The sequence below is a fragment of the Vombatus ursinus genome, unplaced genomic scaffold, assembly GCF_900497805.2.
Source record: "Vombatus ursinus unplaced genomic scaffold, bare-nosed wombat genome assembly UNPS02014778.1, whole genome shotgun sequence".
NCBI classification, from domain to species: Eukaryota; Metazoa; Chordata; class Mammalia; order Diprotodontia; family Vombatidae; genus Vombatus; species Vombatus ursinus.
In genome coordinates this window covers 20,094,052-20,115,326 of record NW_020954556.1, presented here as the reverse complement: position 1 = coordinate 20,115,326, position 21,275 = coordinate 20,094,052, and the positions used below count along the sequence as shown (strand labels likewise).

General features: G+C 40.1%; 1 protein-coding gene across 9 annotated transcripts in view; it reads left to right on the top strand.

Moving 5' to 3' along the window:
• AAK1 (AP2 associated kinase 1) overlaps positions 1-21,275 on the top strand; it is a 250,995-nt gene that overhangs the window by 212,838 nt on the left and 16,882 nt on the right. The window contains exons 17-20 of one of the 9 annotated variants that reach the window (XM_027865311.1): positions 8,738-8,839; positions 12,448-12,549; positions 13,990-14,100; positions 19,721-19,825. The exons of 2 other annotated variants lie outside the window; for them this stretch is intronic. In XM_027865311.1, the coding sequence (XP_027721112.1) occupies positions 8,738-8,839; positions 12,448-12,549; positions 13,990-14,100; positions 19,721-19,825 (420 nt within the window). Of the gene's footprint in view, positions 1-8,737; positions 8,840-12,447; positions 12,550-13,989; positions 14,101-19,720; positions 19,826-20,574; positions 20,702-21,275 lie in introns of those variants that run through there. 6 more of the 9 variants (XM_027865310.1, XM_027865303.1, XM_027865302.1 and 3 more) reach the window with 6 other exon arrangements.

Below are 21,275 nucleotides of genomic sequence, written 5' to 3'. Positions count from 1 at the left end.
CCATGCCTTGAAATCTCTCCCCTCATCTCTATCTCCTGGTTTCCTTCAAGTCTCAACTAAGATCCCACTATCAGAATTCTTTATAAGTCTCTCTTATGCTAGTACCTTCCCTCTCTTGGTTATTTCCAGTTTGTCTTGTATGCATCTTATTTGTTTAGAGTTGTTTGCGTGCTATCTCCCCAGAAAGCATTGACTGTCTGTTTTGCTTTCCTTTGTATCCCCAGCACTTAGTACAGGGTCTAGAACATAGCAGGTGCTTAATAAATGCTTGTTGGTTGACTGTCATATTTTAATATGATTGTAAACAATATGCCAGGGATATCCCACTAGTTTGAGAGAAATTATTGTCCCTAGCTCAGTTCATTCAACAAGTATGATGTGATCAGTCATGATCAGACATGACTCCAAGAAGTTAACAGTCTTATTGGGGAGACACTCCTCACTGGGAAGCAGATAATCATAGGAAACACTATATGATTAGATAAAGAGGTGTGATCACATCAATAAAGGAAGTGCCCAGGCCTGAAATCAGGCATCCGTGAAATATGGAAATAAGGATACAGTTAAATACCAAAAAGCGTGATCCAGACAGTAAGTCTGAGGGAGTTCCAAGAAGGGGGAGATATCTGTGTGGGTTAATAGTCCTCCTGGAAGAGGTAGAACTCAAGGACTCATGTAAGTATTTTGCCAATTTCACTATGGTGACCGAGATGTCTTGCATACAGAAATATTCTACAATCCAGTTGTAAACATTGAAGGGTTACTGCAGTAGGACGGATTTAAATCTGAACAGACTTTCTCTTTTATCCTTCCTTCCTCTCTGCTTTTCCCTCCCTCTGTCCTTCCCTTCCCTCTACCACTACTGCTCTAGCTTAGACCACATGAAGCCTTGTTGGCTGCTGGGTAAATTAATTCTCTGGGCAGGAAAATCTTATATAGCTTCTTGATGCTTTCTGCTTTTCTCTTTCTTTTTCTCTCTTTATCTTTGCTCACTACCCAACCCTCCAGCTGAAAAAACGAAAGATGTGCTTGGTCTGGATGCTAGCCCTCCTCTTCTGAACGTGTCTGATCCTTTCATCCCTCTCCCAGTACCTGATGCACCAGGTAAAGGAAACTGTGAGGGGATGTTGGGGTAATGTAGGGATAGATACCCATTTCCACATTGTTTTCCGAAAGCTTAATTTTCAAGGTACTCAGCGAGGGAATTTGGATTTGTGAAATGATTTTGGAGGAAAAGGGAAAAGGATGAAAGCCAATGTGGGACTGTACTGTTCCCAGGATGTTGCTTCAAGGAAATGTCAGAAGTGAGTTTACAGCATCTGCAGAGGAATAAGGACACAATAAATTAATAACACACCTCACATATGCACATTCATTCACTTTGTCTTTATTATCAGACCCCCACCCCCACTAATTTTGCAAACAATACCAGGCTATAAGATGGGAAAGGAAAAAAGCACTGACTTCTGGAAATCAAGAGACCTTGGTTCTAGACTCATCCCAGCCTCTCAGCTAGCTGTTGTGATCCTTGGACAAATCACTTAACCCTTTGGGGGGGGGGGGCTTCACAAAATCACAGAATTTCAGCATTGAAAGAAACTCCAGTGACTATCTTGTCCAACCCATACATGCCATTTCTTCTGCAACATACCTGACAAGTGGTCATCCAACCTTAGTTTGAAGACCTCCTAGGAGGGAGAACCCACTACTTCCCAAGGCAGCCCATTCCATTTAGAAACAGTTCTAATGGCTTCTCAAAAGCAGGGACTGTCTCGTTTTTGTCTTCATATCCCCAGTGTGCCTAGCACAGCAACTGGCACATATCAAGCCTCAGTCTGCCTCTTTGCACCTTTCAGCCCTTGCTCCTAATTATCTGTTCCGGAGTCAAGCAGAATGTTTCTTCATTTTCTCCATTTGGGAAACAAGAGGGCTGTGTTGCAAAAGCTTGATGTCCACAACCAGGCACTGATCTCTAGGGATAGGAAAACAAGAGGAAGCTCAGCTGACACTGTGGCCCTGACCTGCCTGTTCTACTCATTCTAATGTGTGCAGTACCCCATTCTTGTCAGCTAGGATGTTAACAGGTTGGACTAGAGGACAAACCTTCCTCTCAACTCTTACATTCTATGCAACATGAGCTGTGACCTCGACCAACTCATATACCCATGAACACTTCACAAGAGTGACATAAGGGGATGAGACCCGAGTTCCAGCACTAGGTACCACATCAGCATCAAACCCCCAAGCTTCAACTTGACTCTTCCCTTCTCTCATGCTCACCACAAGCCCCACCCACCATCACATTCAGGCTAGTTTGATCCCACGTGCATTACCCTCCCCGTCCTCTGAAGCAGTGGTAAAATTGGTCCCCCACCTAGCCTGTGACTATGTGGCAAGAGTCCTCTAGGGGTTTCTCTCAATCACGAGAAAAGCCATCATCTGTGCCCTTCTGCCTTCATGCCCAGAAATTTCCCATTTTCCCTGAGATATTGACAGATTAGAATGAGTCACCAAAGTACCTCCTGGCTCCAAACATTTTGTATTTTAAGACCCCTTCCAGTTTTGACTTTCTCTGATTCTGTGATCTTAAGGAAGTGGCACATAAGTCTAGAAATGGTTTGTGCATCCTGACTTAGGGAGACATATCTCTCTTTTTTGGGGCGGGGGAGGTAGGGCATGGAAGGAAGAGAACTAAGTACCAAAAATTTTATCCCTTTTTCCCCCTTCCATGGGGAAAGAGAAGTCACCCTTTCCTTTCCCCACTGATTAGTTTTTCTAAGTCAATGATATGGGGAAGCGGCTGAGTGTGGTAGATGGCTGGGCCTTTCAATCAGGACACTGGGTTCAAGGCCCTCCTCTGACACTAATTTTGCAATAAGTTATTTATTAACTCCTCAGTGCCCCGCCCCAGGCAACCCTTAAAGATGGTAAATTTCAGATCTGTATTGGTAGAAGGAGTTTTTTCCTCTAAGAGTTGCCTACATACATCAACAAAACCGTAGTTCTGCTCCCCAATCCCAAGATAATTTTTTTCCATTTTTTTTTCCTCTGCCTTGATCTGCCTGCCCCAGTAACCTAAAACTCATAGATTATGGGTTAGCTACATTTTCTTTTTCCTAAAAGATGTTGACTTTGTGGCACAGGGCCTAAACCCAGATCTTCTACTTAAAATGAGTTAAACTGGTCTCGCTGAAAGAAGTTTTCCTCCTATAAACAATATGTAATGTCACAGCAAAAAATGAACTATGACCAAATATTCTGAGGCCTATGTCATGTAAATATCATTAAGAGGACCTTCACTACTATTGACTGAATGAGGTTTGTCTTTAGTGTATTTTTCCCCCATATCTCTCCCACTTTAATAATCTCTCCCCCTGCCCTATTTCTGAAATGTATCCCATTGGGCGAAGGGGTTGGGAGATTAGATGGTTAGGAGGCCCTGGCAACACAACCTTCTATGACTGGCTTTCTTTATCAGGACCTAACTACTTATAGGCTTACTTCTTCCCCATTGGCCTCTATCTTGCCTCTGTCCATATTCCAGGAAAAAAAATGTTTTGGTCGGAAGAATCTTTCCAACATTGGCTTTTTTTATCCAAAACATAAGTTTGCAGTTATGTGAGAAATAAAACTGGAAAGAAGTTACAAACAGGGAGGGGGAAAGGAAGAAAACTGCCCAAAATTTGGTTCAGAATAATGGAAAATGATACACATTTAGAAAAACACCTTCTTGTCTTTGCCATTCTGCTGAGAGTGGCTGGAGATTTTTTTTTAATCTCCTTCTCCTTTTCTAATAATAAAATAATGTCAAGCACATGGCAGGGTTAATTTTGATTTGACCTCATTTGGACATTTGATCATCACACTGATTGTTTTTTCCCCTGTTTTCTTTTACCAGGATGCATTTTGGCTTCTGTGTCAGCATAGATCAGCCCTAAGATGAGAAATGTCTTTGTCACCTTGACATTTTGTTGGAATTTGCCCTTTTTAACTATAAGTTCTAGAAATTTTAGATTGGTTTTTCAGCCTTGTGTCAAAGATACCCATTTAGGATGTGTAGTGAAAAAGGCTCTGGTCTTAGAATCAGCAGATAGAAGTTTAAATACAGTATCTGGTATTTACTAGCTGTGTGACCCTGGACAATAACTAAAGAATCTATACGCTGACACATACTGGTTGTGAAACCCTGGGCAAGTCACCCTAGACTATAAGTTGAAGATGAGCTGCTGATCTGCCTCTCGCCTGACAACAATGAAATCATAGGTCTAGACCAATAAGAAAGGGTTAATAATACTTATATGCCCAAACTGTAAAGAATTCACTTTGTAAATCGTAAAGTGTCCCAGAAATGTGAGTCATCATCATTATCAATATCATTATTATTATTTTCCTTTCTAAGATTTTACTTTTGTACCTTTCCAAAGCATGGCAATGACCCTTGGTTCTCAAAGTGGAACACAAGGTCTGTGAAATCTTAGTAAGCTAGAATAACTTTGTGTCTGGAGCTGGTGATCCAAAGACCACCCTAGTTAACTTAGGAGAGACTTATCACTGGGTTGGCCCAACAGTGATGACTTTTTAACCCACAGCCACTCTCAAGACCATCTGTTAAGTCATAGAGAGGTTGCATGTGGTTCTGTGGAGGGGGAGAGCCACTTTGTGAACTATATCATACATCTTTCAGTTATTGAAGTATTATTGCTATTTGTGAAGGCTGCACATTATTTGGCTCAGTCCCTGACTTGGAAACTAAGGGACAATCTCTCCATTTACAGGGATTTTGTCTGATACCCAGCATTTCCATTTTACAGTATCTCAAAAGAAAGTTTTATTGGAATGAAAGAAAAAGCAACTATTTCTGCATATTCTGCAACAAGTAGATTGCAGACCTGGTGTGGGAGACCCTTTTGTTTCGGGGCCTTCCCTGTATTGCTCTCAGAATTGACCTCCCTCGGGATGGGGGGGCAGCTAGGTGGCGCAGTAGAGTTCCGGCCTTGGAGTCAGGAGGACCTGAGTTCAAATCCAGCCTCAGACACTTGACACTTACTAGCTGTATGACCCTGGGCAAGTCACTTAACCCCCATTGCCTCACCAAAAAGCAAAAAAAAAAAAAAATTATCCTCCCGGGACTTGTTATACCAATTCCCAATCATATGGCACCTGAAGGTTTATAGAACTTTCTTCAGAGCAACCCTGTGAGATTGATAATGCAAATATTATTTCTCCCATTTTATATACAAGGAAGTTAAGGCCCAGGAGTTTAGGTGACAGGAACAAGACTTAGAACTTGGAAAAACCTTAAAGATTCTCTATTTTGTTCCCCTGGTTTTACAAGGTGGAAGGGAGGGAGGGCAGGGCCAGAGAGGGAAAGTGATTTGTCCAAGGTTGTAAGAAATAGGGCCAGGATTCAAATCCTCTGACTCTTAAGTCTTCTTTCTACTACCCCAGGCCAGAGTCATATAACTTAAAAGCATCAGAACTTCTATTCACACTTGGGGCTCCTGATCCAGCACTCTCTCCATTATATTGCATAGCTTGGACCTCTTGACTAATGTCTTCTTTTGGCTAACATAATTGAACTCAGTGATTTTCTCCCTCTCCCTTCCCCTTCTCATTCCATTCTCTCCCTCGCTCCCCTCCCCGCTCTGGCTCTCTTCTGTCTGTCTCTCCTATTTCCTTCCCTTATTCTCTCTCTTACTCCCCCATTATCTTTCCTGCCTTCCTTCTCTCTCCCTCCCCCATTCATTCTCTCCTCTCTCTCCTCCTCCTCCTCCCTTCCCCTTTTCTTTCCTCTCTCCTTCTATATCTCTCCCCTCCCTTCCATCTCTCTCCTTTCTGCCATTACATAAAACTTCAGTTGCTGATCTTGTCTGAGATTACAACTCTCCTTTACAGAGCTCGTAACTTAAACAATGAAGTACAAGTAGAGTAGGGATTTCCCCTGTCAAGCCATATCCCTTTGGCATAGACTCATATGGGAACATGGCTATTCCCCTAATGTGACACAGACTCTGTCCACTAAGGCTTCTCTTCCTACTCCCTCTAACAACACAAAAGCCAAAAAGACTGGCTCTCTTTTCAGTTAAGATAGATAGAGTGTTGGATCTGGAATCAGTAAAATATGAGCTGGAATCCTGCCTCAGATACTACCAGCTGTGTGACTCTAGGCAAGTCAGTTGACCTCTCTTGGCCTCAGTTTCTTTATCTGTAAAATGGATCTAATAATATTTTTACAGGGTTGTTTTGAGGATCAAATGAGATAATGTAAGGAAAATGCTTTTTAAACTTTAAAGCACTATATAAATGTTAGCTATTATTATTACTGAAAGCACCCCAGCCTTGATACACTTTGGAGATTTCTCCAAGCTATACTGCTTACTCTCAGTGTGATCTTTGGCAAGCCATGTCCCTTCCCCAGTGTTCAGTTTCCTACTATATCAGGAATTTGGACTGAGTGATTTCTAAAGTCCTTTTTATCTATTCATTTTATTATTTCTCCAAACAGCCATGCCAAATTAAATGTTTCTTTGGATGATATTCTTCATTCTCAGATCTCATAGTCTTAGGAGACCTGTTTTCAAATCCTGGCTTTATCACTTATTGGCTATGTGACTGAGCAAGATGATGATGATGACGATGATGATGATGATGATGGTGATAATGATACTAACTCCTCCAAAGGCAGATTAGTAGCCCCCTGATCTTAGGCACTCACCATATTGATGCCAGACTTGGTGCAAATACCTGATATATTTTAGCCTACTTCAGGTCAGAACTCCAGCGCTCAAGCGATCCTCCAGCGTCAGCCTCACCCAATAGCAGGCATACTGGTATGCCCCTCCATGGCCAGCCCACTTAAAAGCCTATTTTTAAGATTAATTTACCACAGCCTTGTGAGTAACTAGTGTAAATATTGTTATCTCCGTTTTTGCAGATGAGAAAACAATAGCTCATTTAAGTAAAATGGCTTGTCCAAAGTTATACAGCTAATAAATTTCAGAGTAGGATTTGAACACAGGTCTCCTAACCTCAAATACTCTTGCCACTATTCCAAATTGCCCTCCTGACCATTTTGGGAAGAAAAATGCTTTGTAAACTTTGCAAAAACTCAAATAAACATAAATTATTCTTGTTTTTTGCTTCTGATGATGATATTTCTACCTTCACTCATGGACTAAGATGTTATATTCCTATGAAAGATAAGTCACATTTTAAGGTTTACAAAGTGCTTTCCTTAAAACAGCAACCCTGTGAGGTAGCAAATACAAATATTCCCCCCCCCAATTTTATTGACTTAAAAACATTAAATGACTTGTCCATAGTTTCCCAGCTAGCATGTGCTTGGTGCAGGATTTGAGTCAAGGTCTTCTGACTCCCAAGTCCAGTGTTCTGTCAAAGGCTATATTACCTATTTCTATTCTTATCACTTTACACAAATGAATAAATGACGATATCTTAGAGCCCTTTGCAACTATAATACACTATATAGGTGTCCATGATATTATATCTAAATTAGATTCTACAAAATGCTGGGTTTGAATGTTATGAATATGGCAGGATGCTGTGTAAATATTGCCTTTGGACTCAGGTTGAAAACGAAACCTATCCAGTGGACATTTGGAGGATTTTAGAATCACAGAATCCAAGAAATCGGTGGAACTTTAGAAGTTGTCTAGTCCAACCAATCTCTGACCTGATACAGGAATTCCCTCTATAGCAACCCTGATAATGGGTAGTGATCCTTCCTCTGCTTTGCCGCTTTCACTAATGACAAATAGCCTGCCTCACTGTTGGACCTTTCTGATTGTTTCTATAATGAGCCAAAGTCTGCCTCCCTTTAAATGATACTCTTTGGCCCAAATTCTGTCTTTTGGAACAACAGGAACAAGTATAATCCTTCTTCCACACGACAGTCCTATGGCTACCTAAAAGATAGAGCTTTTCTATAGCTAACATTTATCCAGCGCTAACTCTGTGCCAGGCACTGTGCTAAAGTGCTATGACGATGATAATGACAGCTAACATTTATATAATGCTTACTACATGCCAGTACTATGCTAAGCATAATAATGTTAATAGTAATAATAAAAACATTTATATTGCCTACTATGTTCCAGGTACTATGCTAAGTACTTTACAATTATTATCTCATATGATCCTCATAACAACGCTGGAAGGTAGGTGATGTTATTGTCCCCATTTCACAAATGAGGAAACTGTGGCAAACAGAGGTTAAGTGACTTGCCATGGGTGACACGGACAGTAAGTGTCTGAGGCTGGATCTGAAGCCAGTTCTTCCTGACCTCAGGCCCAGTACTCTATCCCCCTGCCTTGGCCAAGTCTTCTGTTCTCCACCCTAAATGGTCCTTTCCACCATGATTTGATCTCCACTCAAGATCTTGGTTACCTCTCACTTCTTAATGTTTTCCCTTGAACTTTCTTGCCTGCTAAAATACAGCTTCCTATCTCTTTAGAATGCTGACATAACATAATCCTAGTTCTTGATACCAGAGAAACATGTGGCTTTTATTTTCTCTTTTCCAAGTTGTATTTTTTTTACTCACTGATTTCTACTCATGGTTACTTTGTTATTAGTGATGTTCATATATACTAGGATTTCCTCTCGAGTTTGAGCGAAGAAACTTTGATGTACCTTTACGATGAGAAATGACAAGTTTTACTTTTGTTGTCTCACTGACTTTTTTTCTCCTTTCTCCTCCCTTTCTCTCTAACCCAGAAAAGCTTATCGAGGGGCTCAAATCTCCCAGTACTTCACTTCTCCTTCCTGACCTCTTACCTCTGGCAGATCCCTTTGGTAGCTCTTCAGATGCTGTGAATGGTAATAATAATAAAAAAAATCCTTCCCTTTCTGTCACTGTCTTGATGTGGGGTGCATGCCTTGGTGTTTCAAGAGTTTTATGTAAAGAATTAGGAAGCTGCTTAGCAAACCCAGTATTTTATTGTGCTGTGGCAGGATCTAGTAAAGCATGGAAGACTGCTGAAGCATATGGAAAGAGGACTGGGCTCAAGGCCCACCTCCATCATTTACTGGCTGTGTGATCTTAGCAAGTCTCTGAGCCTCAGTTTCTCCATCTATGAAAAGAGGTTAATGTACTACCAACCTCAAACACACTGTTACAAGCAAAAACATTATGGAAATTATTTTACATGTGAAATATTTTTTAATGTAGGAAACTTTTAATTTTATGATTTTAATCACACAAACACTTATTAAATATCTACTCAATGTAAGGCTACTATCCCCCACCCCCACCCCCAAACTTTTTCTTCACTAAGGTCAACATCTCTTTCACCTAATCTGAACGTCACATGGCCTAATCTCAGGGCCATTTTAATCTTGTTTGATCTTCTGGATATTCTACAACTAATCAACGTTCTTCCTAAAATGTGACCCATGGATCAAAAACCAATCATAAGCATGCATAGAAGGTGGATCAAGGTGCCTATTTTGGCTCAATCTCTGTGCACCCCTATAAACACATTACTGTAGGTGTGGTCTGATCAGGGCATAATCCATTTGGACTATCTGTCACATCCCTCATTTTGAATGCTATACTTTTATTACTGTGGCCCAAGATCTCATTACTTTTCTTGGCTGCCGTATGACACTGTTGATGGATGTGGAGCTTGCAATCCACAAAACTTACACATCCTTTTCAGAGGAACTGCTATCTAGACATGCCTCCCCTGTAAGACTACATATTTATCCCTGTTACATTTCCTCTTATCAAATTCAGTCCAACATCTTGGCTTAAATTTTTTAAATCCCGACCTGATCATCCAATGTGCTAGCTCTCATATTAGACAAAAATAGGGGCAGCTAGGTGGCATAGTGGATAGAGTACTGGTCCTAGATTCAGGAGGACCTGAGTTCAAATCCGGCCTCAGACACATAACACTAGCTGTGTGACCCTGAGCAAGTCACTTAACCCCATTGCCTAGCCAAAAAAAAAAATTAAGACATAAATATAATTTGGTCCCCAGGTAAAGTAATTTCTCTATGTGACAGTACTTAGTCAACATAGCTAAGTATTTGTGGATTTCATTATTCTTTCTGACTTCTTTACTATATCGCCTATAAATGAAGAAGATTTCATATATGTATATGTAACAGGTGCATGGAGTAGATCTTGTGTGATCATCATATAGTGACTTACACTTCTCATGCAGGTCAAAGGGACACTTAACTTGCTGTCTCATTTTCTCCAACCTGTCCTCCCCCTGACAGGTTTGTATTTCCAAACAAGAGACCTCTACCCCATTCAAATACTCTCAGAGTCCTAGGAGTAATCTTGTTATGGGGGAATATACTCTCTATGCTCTTCATTTTAGTTCTTGAGCCCCTACCTATAAGCTATACCATTTACTCTCAATGTTGTAGTAAGGCAAAAAAAAATCAGATACTCAATATTAATGTAAATTCAGGAATAATAAGTACATGACAATTCACTCATTAACTAGGGTCACACTCACCTAACTGCTGGGGAAAATGGTTACAGACTTATAGAAACGTGGCAGGCAAGCACATAAGAAGGAACATCCATGTGTTTGAGTTAATTACTACTCTGGACGGCAGGCTTTGAAAACATTTTTCCATTCAGGAACACCTATACTGCGTGAAGCCCCATCTTTGCTAACTGTCCCGCTTCTGATTCTCACCATTCTTCAGCTCAGCAAACCCACTTTTCTCCTATTCCTGAACCAGTGAAGCATTTACAAGTTCTTTCAGCTTATAATCACTCTTAAAAGAGTGCTGAGAAAGTATTATACTCTTAATTTAGCTAGCAGTTCTCTTTAAGCCAGAAAAATACCCAACTCCTTAAACTGGCTCTCTTTGGACAATGCAGACAAGCCCAGATAGCCTTTACTCTGCAGGATGCTGCATTGACCAAACAGCGCTCAGCAGATTAGCTGCCAAACCTCTCTTTTCCTCTCTCACGCTGACGTGGTGGGGGAAAGCTACATGCACTTTTGAAAGGCCTCATCTCTCTCAAGCTCTAGGAGGCACTGAAGAGCAATAACTAAGGCTAATACTCTTGTCCAATGAGCGCTAGTCTTTCCTTAGCCAATCAGGAATCTCGAGGCGGAAGCCTTCTGTCAGTCAGCTGCTTCAGCTGCCACTTCTCAGAGCTCCAGAAGAGCTGACCTTTCCCACTGTCTTCTCCCCACCCGCCCCTTTCTTCAGTTTTCACTTGTCAATTTCTTAGTATTCACCCTCTACTTACTCTTCCCTACTTTCAGTAGCTTTAATTAAGGGCAAACTATTATTCAGTGCCTTTCACTTTTAAGGTAAAAATTCACCATTCCCCCCTTTCCTTATTTAATGATCTCATAATATCTAAACAGTTATATGATTTTTTACTGTGCAAGTTTTTAACCTCTTAAGTCTTAAAAGTTCCATGCAAATGAGTTTAGAGACTGGAGCTTCAATAATTCCATAGTCTCTAAAACTGTGCCTCTAGCAACAGTGTTTTTATACTCAGAGCTTTTAATAAATAACAAAATTTTCTCTTCCCCTTTGAATCATTAAACATACAAAAAAGACATCACTCCACATCCTTCACAAGGTTATTTAAGTCCTCATATTTATGCCACAGTTCATTCTCAGTCCATTTCGCAACCAGTCTGCTCATAGCCTGGATGAAACTGTGTTTCTTTGCACATAAATTATAATAATTTTTATTAAACCAATATTATTTTCTTATTCCTTTTAGACACAAAACCGCTTAGCTATAAAAAGACAATACCTTACATCCTTAACTAATTAATAGAATTCTTTTGTCTTTATGCAAAAGTAATGTTTCTGCCTCTTTCAGCACCAAACTGTCCCATATGAAAACTTTAAAGGGGGATGGTACCTTAGAACTACATACTCACCAATTAGAACATAATTATGGGCAGTATATACAGCACTATGCTAGGTGCTATCAGAAAGACAAAGTTATGAAAGACACATGAGATTCTACTCAAGGAACTTATGATCTGATTGGAAAGATAGCAGTGAAGAGCTCAAAAAAGAATGAAGATTGCTATCAATTCCTACATCTCTTTTCAGGCTAAACATCACAAAATACCTTAAGCTTTTCCTCCTATGACATAGTTCTCAAGCCCACTGACTGAAACTTCTATGCACAGGGCCCCTTGCTATTCAGGGATTAACTGCCCTAGCCTCTCATAAGATCATAGCATTTATACCTGAGAAGGACCTTAGAGATCATCTAATCAAATTCCTCATTTTACATATGGGGAAACTGAGATTCAAAGAGGAAAATGACTTGTTTAAGATTACACAGCTAATAAGTAGCAGAACTGGGATCTGAACCCCAGTCCTCTGACTACGACTCCAGTGCTTTTCAGTCTCCCTCTGGCTCCCTATAATTTATCTCCCCTTTCCTCTGATTTTTTTTTTAAACACTGCTGCCAAAGGAAAAGTTGATGTTGCTGTTGAAAGTCTCATACCAGGACTGGAGCCCCCAATGCCCCAGCGCCTCCCATCTCAGACTGACTCTGTCACATCCAACCGAACAGGTTAGTAAAGTTTCTCCTCAAATGGCAGCATTTGGTCATGGAGATAAGACTCGTCAGCCTGTGGGTTTTGTTCTGACTATAGAACCAGTCCCCTTCCAATGAGTAGAGCCAGTCTGGCTCCCATCCACATTAAATCAAGATTGAGGAAGTGATTTTTGTGCAAACTGGTTCCTTTTACTTTCCATAAGATTAGTTGCTACTAATTATACTCTCAGCTTCAGCTTAGCTTCAGTAACTTGTTCGCTATATGAAGGATAGACTGCTTTTATGTCGATTGTAATGACCAGTAGGTTCCACACCACTGTTTCCCTCAGCTTTCTTATGAAACTTATAAGACAGCTCTCTTCTCTTCTAGTTATCTAACTAGTAAAACAACCATATATTCTTTCCTCTTCAGGCATAGCCTATCTAACATTGTTAATTAGGTTCACAAGAACGTGAGTAGGCGAAGCAGCATTGTACAAGGCATTTAACGCCTCGAAAACCACCTTACAAATGAATGAGTGACTGACCTAACAATATCACTTGGGAGTTTTACAATTTTGTAGCTGTTTGGTTATGTGATGTGGCAATGCTTTTGGTGTGGAACACCATTGGTTGATACAACCTTATGGGAAAGAGAGTAAACCTTTATCACTCTGAATATATTAGACCAACTTTATTTGCTCATTAAGTAGACTCAACTGGAAGTGTACACCTGAATTATGTTCCTTACACAAAGCTTTGATCACGTATATGAGATTTTTAAAAATTGAACTTGAAGGTAATTTTAGGGAAAAATCAGGATCTGTTTAGATGCTCAATACAGCTCTGCCATTGTAGTGACATGGAGTTGGGAAATCCTACAGGAAAAGCATTGAATTTGTCACCTTCATATAGACTAAAGTAAAATGCCTGATTAAAACAAATTTGTTGGCATTTGGAGAGAGGGATAGAGACAGAGACTGATCAAAATTCATCTCGGTATAAGTTTTGAATTGGACACTTTAATTTTAAGACCTTTCACAGTCTTTAAAACAGGAGATACAGAAGCTCTGATGAACAGCATTAGTGATGTAGAGATGACAAATAAGGACAGGTTGGGACTCTGCCCTGGTTTTCATCATGAAAAATATTTCCGTTCAAGTTCTATGGGAAGTTGATGGCTTTGGGAGAGAAGTCTTCTATATCTACCTGCTAATGAATGATAAAACATTTACTAAACAACTACTTAAAACTGCACTAAGACTTTTAGGATGCCATGTAAAATGCTTTGCAAGACTTAAAGCCCTGTATAAATGTTGTTCGTCATTGTTGTGAAGACCCTGAGTTTGTTGTTGCTGCTGTTGTGAGTTGTGTGAATGAGGTGTCAAGCTGGTAATGCAAAGGTTGACAGTCTAATTGCATTCTCTGTTGTGTGTGCCATTTCATGCTCCCGGCCTCCTTTTCTTCCGGACTCAGATTCTCTCCCTGGGGAAGATTCCCTTCTTGATTCCTCTCTGCTTTCTAACCCAGCTGCTGACCTTCTAGATGAGTTCACTCCCATGGCAATTTCTGCTCCAGCTCATAAAGGTAAACACCTGACATGGCATGTGCTCCCATTTTGTCCAGGGAGGGGAGGGAAAGAATGACCAGAGGACATTGTTCTTGTGAAATTATCTGTGCTACTGTTTTCTTTTTAGCCTGTGTTATCATTTCCATTTTATATAGAGAACCTCAGTGATTCAAACTAACTAGGGATGGGAGAGGGTCAGTACAACCATCTGAATTTTTAAAAAATATATTTCTAAATGATTGTTGATTAAAATGGGGTTTGAATGTCCGCTTTGCCATTTAACTACACATGTGACTGGGTTAGTCACTCTGTAGACCTCAGTTTCTTCATCTGTAAAATGAGGGGGTTAGGCCAGGTGGGCTCTAAAATCCCTTCCAGCTTTAAATCTTACAAGCTCATTATATACATGTAGCTGGTTTAAAAATGCTTTTAAGAAAATTATTGTCTTAAATAGGTTAATTTGAGAGCCACAGGAACATACTTCTGAAAAGGAACTTTAGTGATCTTCTTGTCCAATTCCTTCATTTTTTTTAGATGAGGAAATAAGACACCAGGCAAACCAGGACAGACCTGGCTTATACGTGCTTTATATAATAAAGTGTTTTAGTAAGTACCAAGGTAGTAATTTTTCCTCCTCCAAACAAAATGTATGATTGTATCCTTTAGAATGAGCTGCTTTTCCTTCACTGAGCTGGGATCAAATATGTTTTTTAAAATATCAAATAGGTTTTGATCCTCATTGGTTCTAGTACTGTTGTGATTGGAACTTAACAAAAGGGTAAACTGAGGCAGGTTTCTGAGCAAGATAACATTTATTAGCAGGAGCATGCTACCTGTCAATAACAGGTCAATGGGTTGCCTCCATTCGTGTCAAATGCCCTAAGAAAGAGGACAGTTCCCCTTTTATAGGTTTTGAGGAATAAAGAACAAAGAACAGAGCAGAGTAGATGACATCATGGGATTAAGGACTATGTGACTGGTTACAGAGCTGAGGCTCAGGGAACAACATGAATGATTAGAAGTTTGGTAATGGGGGCTAGCAATGACCTCACCCCACCTTCTTCTCTCATGATACTAAGAAATGCTCTTTGAGACCAGGTGCGAGATAGCCCAGAGACTTTTGGACAGCAAACCAGACATCTTTGAAGGACAGCTTGGCTGAGTAAAGATATCAGGCCCAAACTCTCTTGCTTTCTCATACATTCCCCGAGGTTCACAAAATTCCTTGGGCAATAAAGCTGGATTTTTAAACTTAACCCATTACAAGCCAGTTTGAACGACAAAGAACTGTGACTTAAGCAGGTACAGGACAAAATAAATTAATTGTAAATAGGATCAATAAGAAAATGATACAGGATCAATCTTAATCATCTTAGTACCTTCTCAGTGATTTCCCAAAGCCAAGTTTTTGCTCTTCTATCTTCTCAAATATGTAATAGAATTCAGGAGGAGTGATGGTGATCATATCTGAAACAAATCTGTCTTTTTTAGCTAGCATTTATGTGTTTGCAAAGCCCTTTACAAATACTATCTCATTTCATCCTCACAACCATCCTGAGAGAGAAACCTTATTATTATCCTCATTTTACAGATGAGGAAACTGAGGCAAACAAAGGTTAAGTGACGTGCACAGGGCCATACAGCTATTAAGTATCTAAGCTCAAATTTGAATTCAGGTGTTCCTGACTTCAGATCCGTCACTCTGTTCACTGCCCCACCTAGCTACCTGTCATCTCTAAGCTCCATATTAGAACCTAAAACAGATTGATCTAGTTTAGAGTTTGCTGAGTGACTGCCCTCTTGGGAAGAAGAGAAATTGATGGTAAGGAAGAGAAAGTCCTACTAAGGCCATGGATGAGCACAGACTAGTCCTTTAATTTCATCCTTAGTAAAAAGCAAGCTCAAATGGAAACTGTTGGCCCTTTTTACCAGCTGACTGCACCAAGGCCTTTTAAAAGTGACTTTTTTTTAGGCAATTAGGGTTAAGTGACTTGCCCAGGGTCACACAGCTAGTGTCAAGTGTTTGCTGTAAGACCAGATTTGAACTCAGGTCCTCCTGACTTCAGGGCCGGTGCTCTATCTACTGCACCACCTAGCTGCCCCTAAAAGTGGCTTTTACGTTGCTAGTTAACACTGTCAGTGTGAATCTCTTTGTTGTAAGTATTCAGTCCACTAACATTAATCACAGCCAGGCCCTAATATTTCATCCCCACATAACTCTTTTCCATCTCTTTCCATAAATCCTCTGCACAGGTTCCACCTTATATGCTGTAGGGCTCCTTTTGTTTATTTGAATATTTAATAGATTCCAGTTCAACATTCAAGCTGTCCGTCTGTTAGCTTTTGATCTTGATACATAACTGACCCACCTTCTTTCCTGGTCAATATGTTTTAAATGTCATTTGTTAAACACAAGCCATTGTTGATAACACGCTGCAACCTGCTCGAACCCACCTTACATCTTTCCATTGCCCTGGGAGTCATGTGCGCTCATTATCTTCCTGAGTATGTGGTGTTCTGTGGTTTACAACCAGATGGTATCACCGTGAGAAATATGGGCTTTGCAACAACGGGGATCATTGAAAACTCGGTGTCATTTCCCTAGGTGCAACCTAGCCTGATTTTTCCTACTTCTACTCACTTTTTTGGTAAGCTCAGTGTCAGTCTGCATGTACTAATGGGCTAATTCAATGAGCTGTCAACCCAGCTGCACGTCATAGTGTGAACAATGCTCATTCTTCATTGATTTAGTTTTTTCTGTGTGTATTACTAGGCCAATTCTTTTGAAAGACCATGAACCCCGACGAGGCTCAGTAGTGTTCCATGACTTAATACAGTGTGCAAACTGTCATCCTTAAGCAGGATAACAGCTAGAGAACTTCATCACCCTTAGGGAATCCTTCTTCTATTTGACTATGAGTTCCAAGCTTTTTGGTTTCTTATGTAACATCACTTACACATTTTTATTTTTAATATTACAAGAATGTCAGCACTTAAAATGAACTGGGAACAGAGAATATAAAATGTTACAGCTGAAAAATACCTTAGAACCTAGAATGTCAGAGCTTCCAGATTTCCTTAAAATTATAGTGCTGAAAGGAACCTTCCGGATACAGGAATTACATAGTACAGCTCATCCATTTTTACCAAGATTCAAACCCAAGTCCTTTAAATTTGAATCAATGCTATTTCCCTTAAGGACATAGAACACAGAATGTTAGAACTAAAAGAACTACAACATAGACTGTCAGATCTGGAAGGAGCCTTTGGAACAGAGAACCTAGAATATTAGAGCTGAAATGGACTTTAGAGAACATCAAGGTTAGGGGTTCTTAACTTTGTTTGTGTCTTAGATCCCATTAACATTCTGGTGAAGCCTATGGACCCCTTCTTAATTACAGTGCAAGCCAATTATGGTAAAAAATTAAGATTCATTTTTTTCCCATTCAAATTTACAGCTTCCTGATATCTACCCATAGATTCCAGGTTAAGAACCCCTGATCTAGGTCATGGTTGCCTTTTAAAATAAGGAAGCTATCCTTTTATTGAGTTTCTTTGTTGCATTAAAATATATTCAACAAATCTTCTCTGTTACGAAGTTGAGAGATCAATATGGAAAACATGAAGGAGGATCTGTCTTTTAAAGTTGTGATTAATGTTAGTGGACTGAATACTTAAAACAAAATTGTCAAAATGGCCCTGATTCCCATTCCTAGGTTTTAGAGTATATCTTCTTTGGGAGACCTGTAGAGCTCTCACCACTGCTGACAGTTTCTATGGTAACATTCACTTACTCTAAAACTTAGGTGCTTTTAAACTCAGGGCTATTTACGAGTGCTGGTGGTTCAGCACTTGTTTGTTTGTTTGTTTTTTACCATGCCTCTTCCTTACACTAAGGAAGCTCCACACTCCATTCAACAAGCTTTTATTAGCCACCTTCCACTTTCAAGGCTCTCTACTAGGCACTGGGGGGAGATACCCAGCTAATACCACAAACTGATCTTTGCCCTCAAGTTTACATTCTTCTGGAAGGATAATCATTCAAACAGTTGCTTTTCATGTAAGATGTACCTTTGGATCTGAGTCCACAACTCTGGTGACCTTGACCTCACAGGAAAGCCTTGTTTCCATTCATCTTTAATCATCAAACTTCTGGATTTGGCCCTCCTTTTCTCTTACACTCACATTTCATCATCTTTGTGATGAAACCCTAGCATGGAGGGAAAAGGGGTCACTAAGACTGTTAACAATTATTTACTGATCAATTTGACTTTAGGACATGTGATCATGAAGATGTCCCCATAAGACAGTGGGATTTCTGAATTAAAGAGAGTGCAGACTCCTAGCCCTCCCACCCCGTCCTAAGAGGGTTAATGAAAAAAGCTTCTGGAGAAAGGCTTCATCTTACAGTGACAGTAGCTGAGGTTTGGTTTTTTTGCCTTTGACAATGTTTAAAAGATTTCGCTTTTATTGAGCAAGTTGCCTATTTAAGCAATTAAGCCTGACAGTGTTTCAGATGAGCCCATCAGCAGCAATGAGCAATTACAGAGCAGCATCCCTTGCAAAATGGGGGCCCAGCTGGGATGTGCTGGTGTGGCAGCTCTAATTAGAATTGAGAGGAATAAATTTACATGACTTCTACCTGCCTTCCCACTGTACATGAATATATTCCCTTTTGGATGAGAACTGGCATGTAAATTTATTCACTCTCCCCTTCTCCTTTCCCTCCCTACATCTCCTCCCCCTCAATCCACTCAGGGAGTCTAAGACATTTGTATAATTTCTCCTAGAATGAGAAAGCCTACCCAGTTGAGTCATTTCAGAAGTATTTTGTGCAAGTTGCTAGGTAGTATTTGAATCTTAAGCCATTAATTAGTTTCCTGGGTCCAAGTCTCATTAGTTAGTCCTCTATTTGTCCATAAAGACAGCACAGAGTTTATTTTCATAGGTTTTAGGGTTTTGTTTTGTTTTTTGATACATGCTAGTATAAGATAATGAAATTTACCTTCATCCTCTTGGATAGCAACCACAAGAGCAAAATAGTATATACATCGTTAGATGTGGTCACTGTACTGGTTGTTTTTGATTGCCTTTTTTTCTTAGCTCCCAGGGAGGGTTTGGAGGAGAAGAGTTTCTATATCCAGAGACTACAGTGCTGTATAAACAAAAGATATCACTAAAACTTACTTTAAAAAAAAAAAGGTACTACAGTAATAATTAAATAGGTAGAGAAAACTTATCAACCAGCCCGTCTTCCCTTTCCAATTTCTTAACCATGATCAACAAAGAAATAATAACCAGTTTTTTTTCCTTATAAGACAGAGCATCTAGACTTAAGCTTTAGACTGAGATAAATGTGCTTTATGTCTTTCTCTTCTCTATCCTTAAATAGTCCAAGGAGGCTTTCTTCATACATCACAGCAGGGGCCTGTTTTCTCAGTATGTTTTGCCTGACACTTTTCCCTCCTTATGAACTTTACCTCTTATTTCAACTCAGGAAATGGCAGTACTTTCACCTTCTAAAAACAGCACTAACCATACTAATGGAAACTATGTGTCTTCTAACATTGTTTTCTGAGCTAACGTCTGTCTCTGCTCTTTCTGCTTCTTTATTTCCATCCCTACCTCACGCTGCAGAAGATAGTAATCTCATCTCAGGTTTTGATGCTCCTGAGGGCCCCGAAAAGGTGGCAGAAGATGAGTTTGACCCCATTCCCGTGTTGATATCCAAAAACTCACAAGGTAAGAGAGAAGGAGGCAAGGAGCGGAGGCTGAGAACAGATTATGTAGAAATGTCCCCAGCCTGCTAGGAATCAACGAATTATGAGTTCTTTATGGGTTGGGCAGAGAAACTGGAGTTGAAGGAATGCATCCCCATAATCACATTTTACAAAATTTTTTTGGAGGAAGATTTAAAAAAAAACTTAATAAATGTTCTTCTTAAAGAGGGTCACCCCTTGTGTAATGTTATACTCATATATCCAGGACTTATATTTGAAGTCCTTTCTACCTTGAATATGTCAGAAAAAATTTGATCTCTCTGCTACGCCAAGTTGTCGAAAGACCATTTATTTAGTTATTTTAATGTCTCTCTCTGGGCATAAAAGTTGTATTGGGTCGAGTCCTTCCTCAAGCAAAAATGATTTCATTTAACTTGGTTGGTGGGATGAATATTAGGGTGCAGCCTCTTGTTCTCTGCCAAAAATGGAAATCACCTTTACTGGTAGCTTTCATTTGCCCTGCCTTTAACAGAATAGTGCATGGGCTGCCTTGTGGCTGTTTGAGGGGTTGACAGAGAGAGAATGGTGGGTGGTAAGAAATAGTTCATTTTGATTCTTGCAAATTCTAACCAATAACAAACAGCTTGCATAGTTTGTTTCTTTTTTTTACTGCTTCTAGTTTTTTTTTTCTTTTTCTTGGTTGCTTGCTCTGCACATCTAAACCTTAACCCTTTTGTGTTCTGTACTGAATTCCTATCTCTCCACTTCCAGGTGGGCACTCTAGAAACAGCAGTGGGAGCTCTGAGTCCAGTCTTCCCAACCTAGCCAGGTCTTTGCTGCTGGTGGATCAGCTCATAGACCTGTAGCGGTGACCCAGTAGCAGATGCAGTTCTGTAACCTTCATACCGTAATCTACGTTTTCATTCCAGAGGAGTTAACCTTCAAAATGATTTTTTTTTTTAGTTTGCAAAAAAAAGGGACCCGCCAATCCTTTACCCTCACCTTTCACCTTCTCCCCTAGAAACATTAAGGAAAGGAAATGGCCTTCCAGAGATACTTCTTGGCAAGTTCCTCCCAGTTCCCATTTTGTCAATGGTTTCTCATGAACCCACTTTCAATAGCATTAGCTTCAATTGTGAACTAGTTGCCACAAAGCCTCACTTTTGCTGGAATCAATCCCTACCTAGCTTGACCAAAAGCTCAAGTGTAACTGAACTAGTTAATTGTCACCTGGTGTCCTCTCTTTTGTGCTCACTAGGAATGGCCTCCCAAGCCAGTACTCCCAAACCCCTTTTCCTTAGGCCTGATGAATATGTTTATCTGTTTCTTTTCTTTTCTTAATGCATCACCTTGTGGAGATGGACCATTGAAATGTTATCAGCTGGAGGCAATAGACTGGGGATGGATCTAAGGCTTACGGGAGGGTAGAATGCCTTGTTGGTAGCTATGCTTGGCAAGAGAAATTGGGTTTT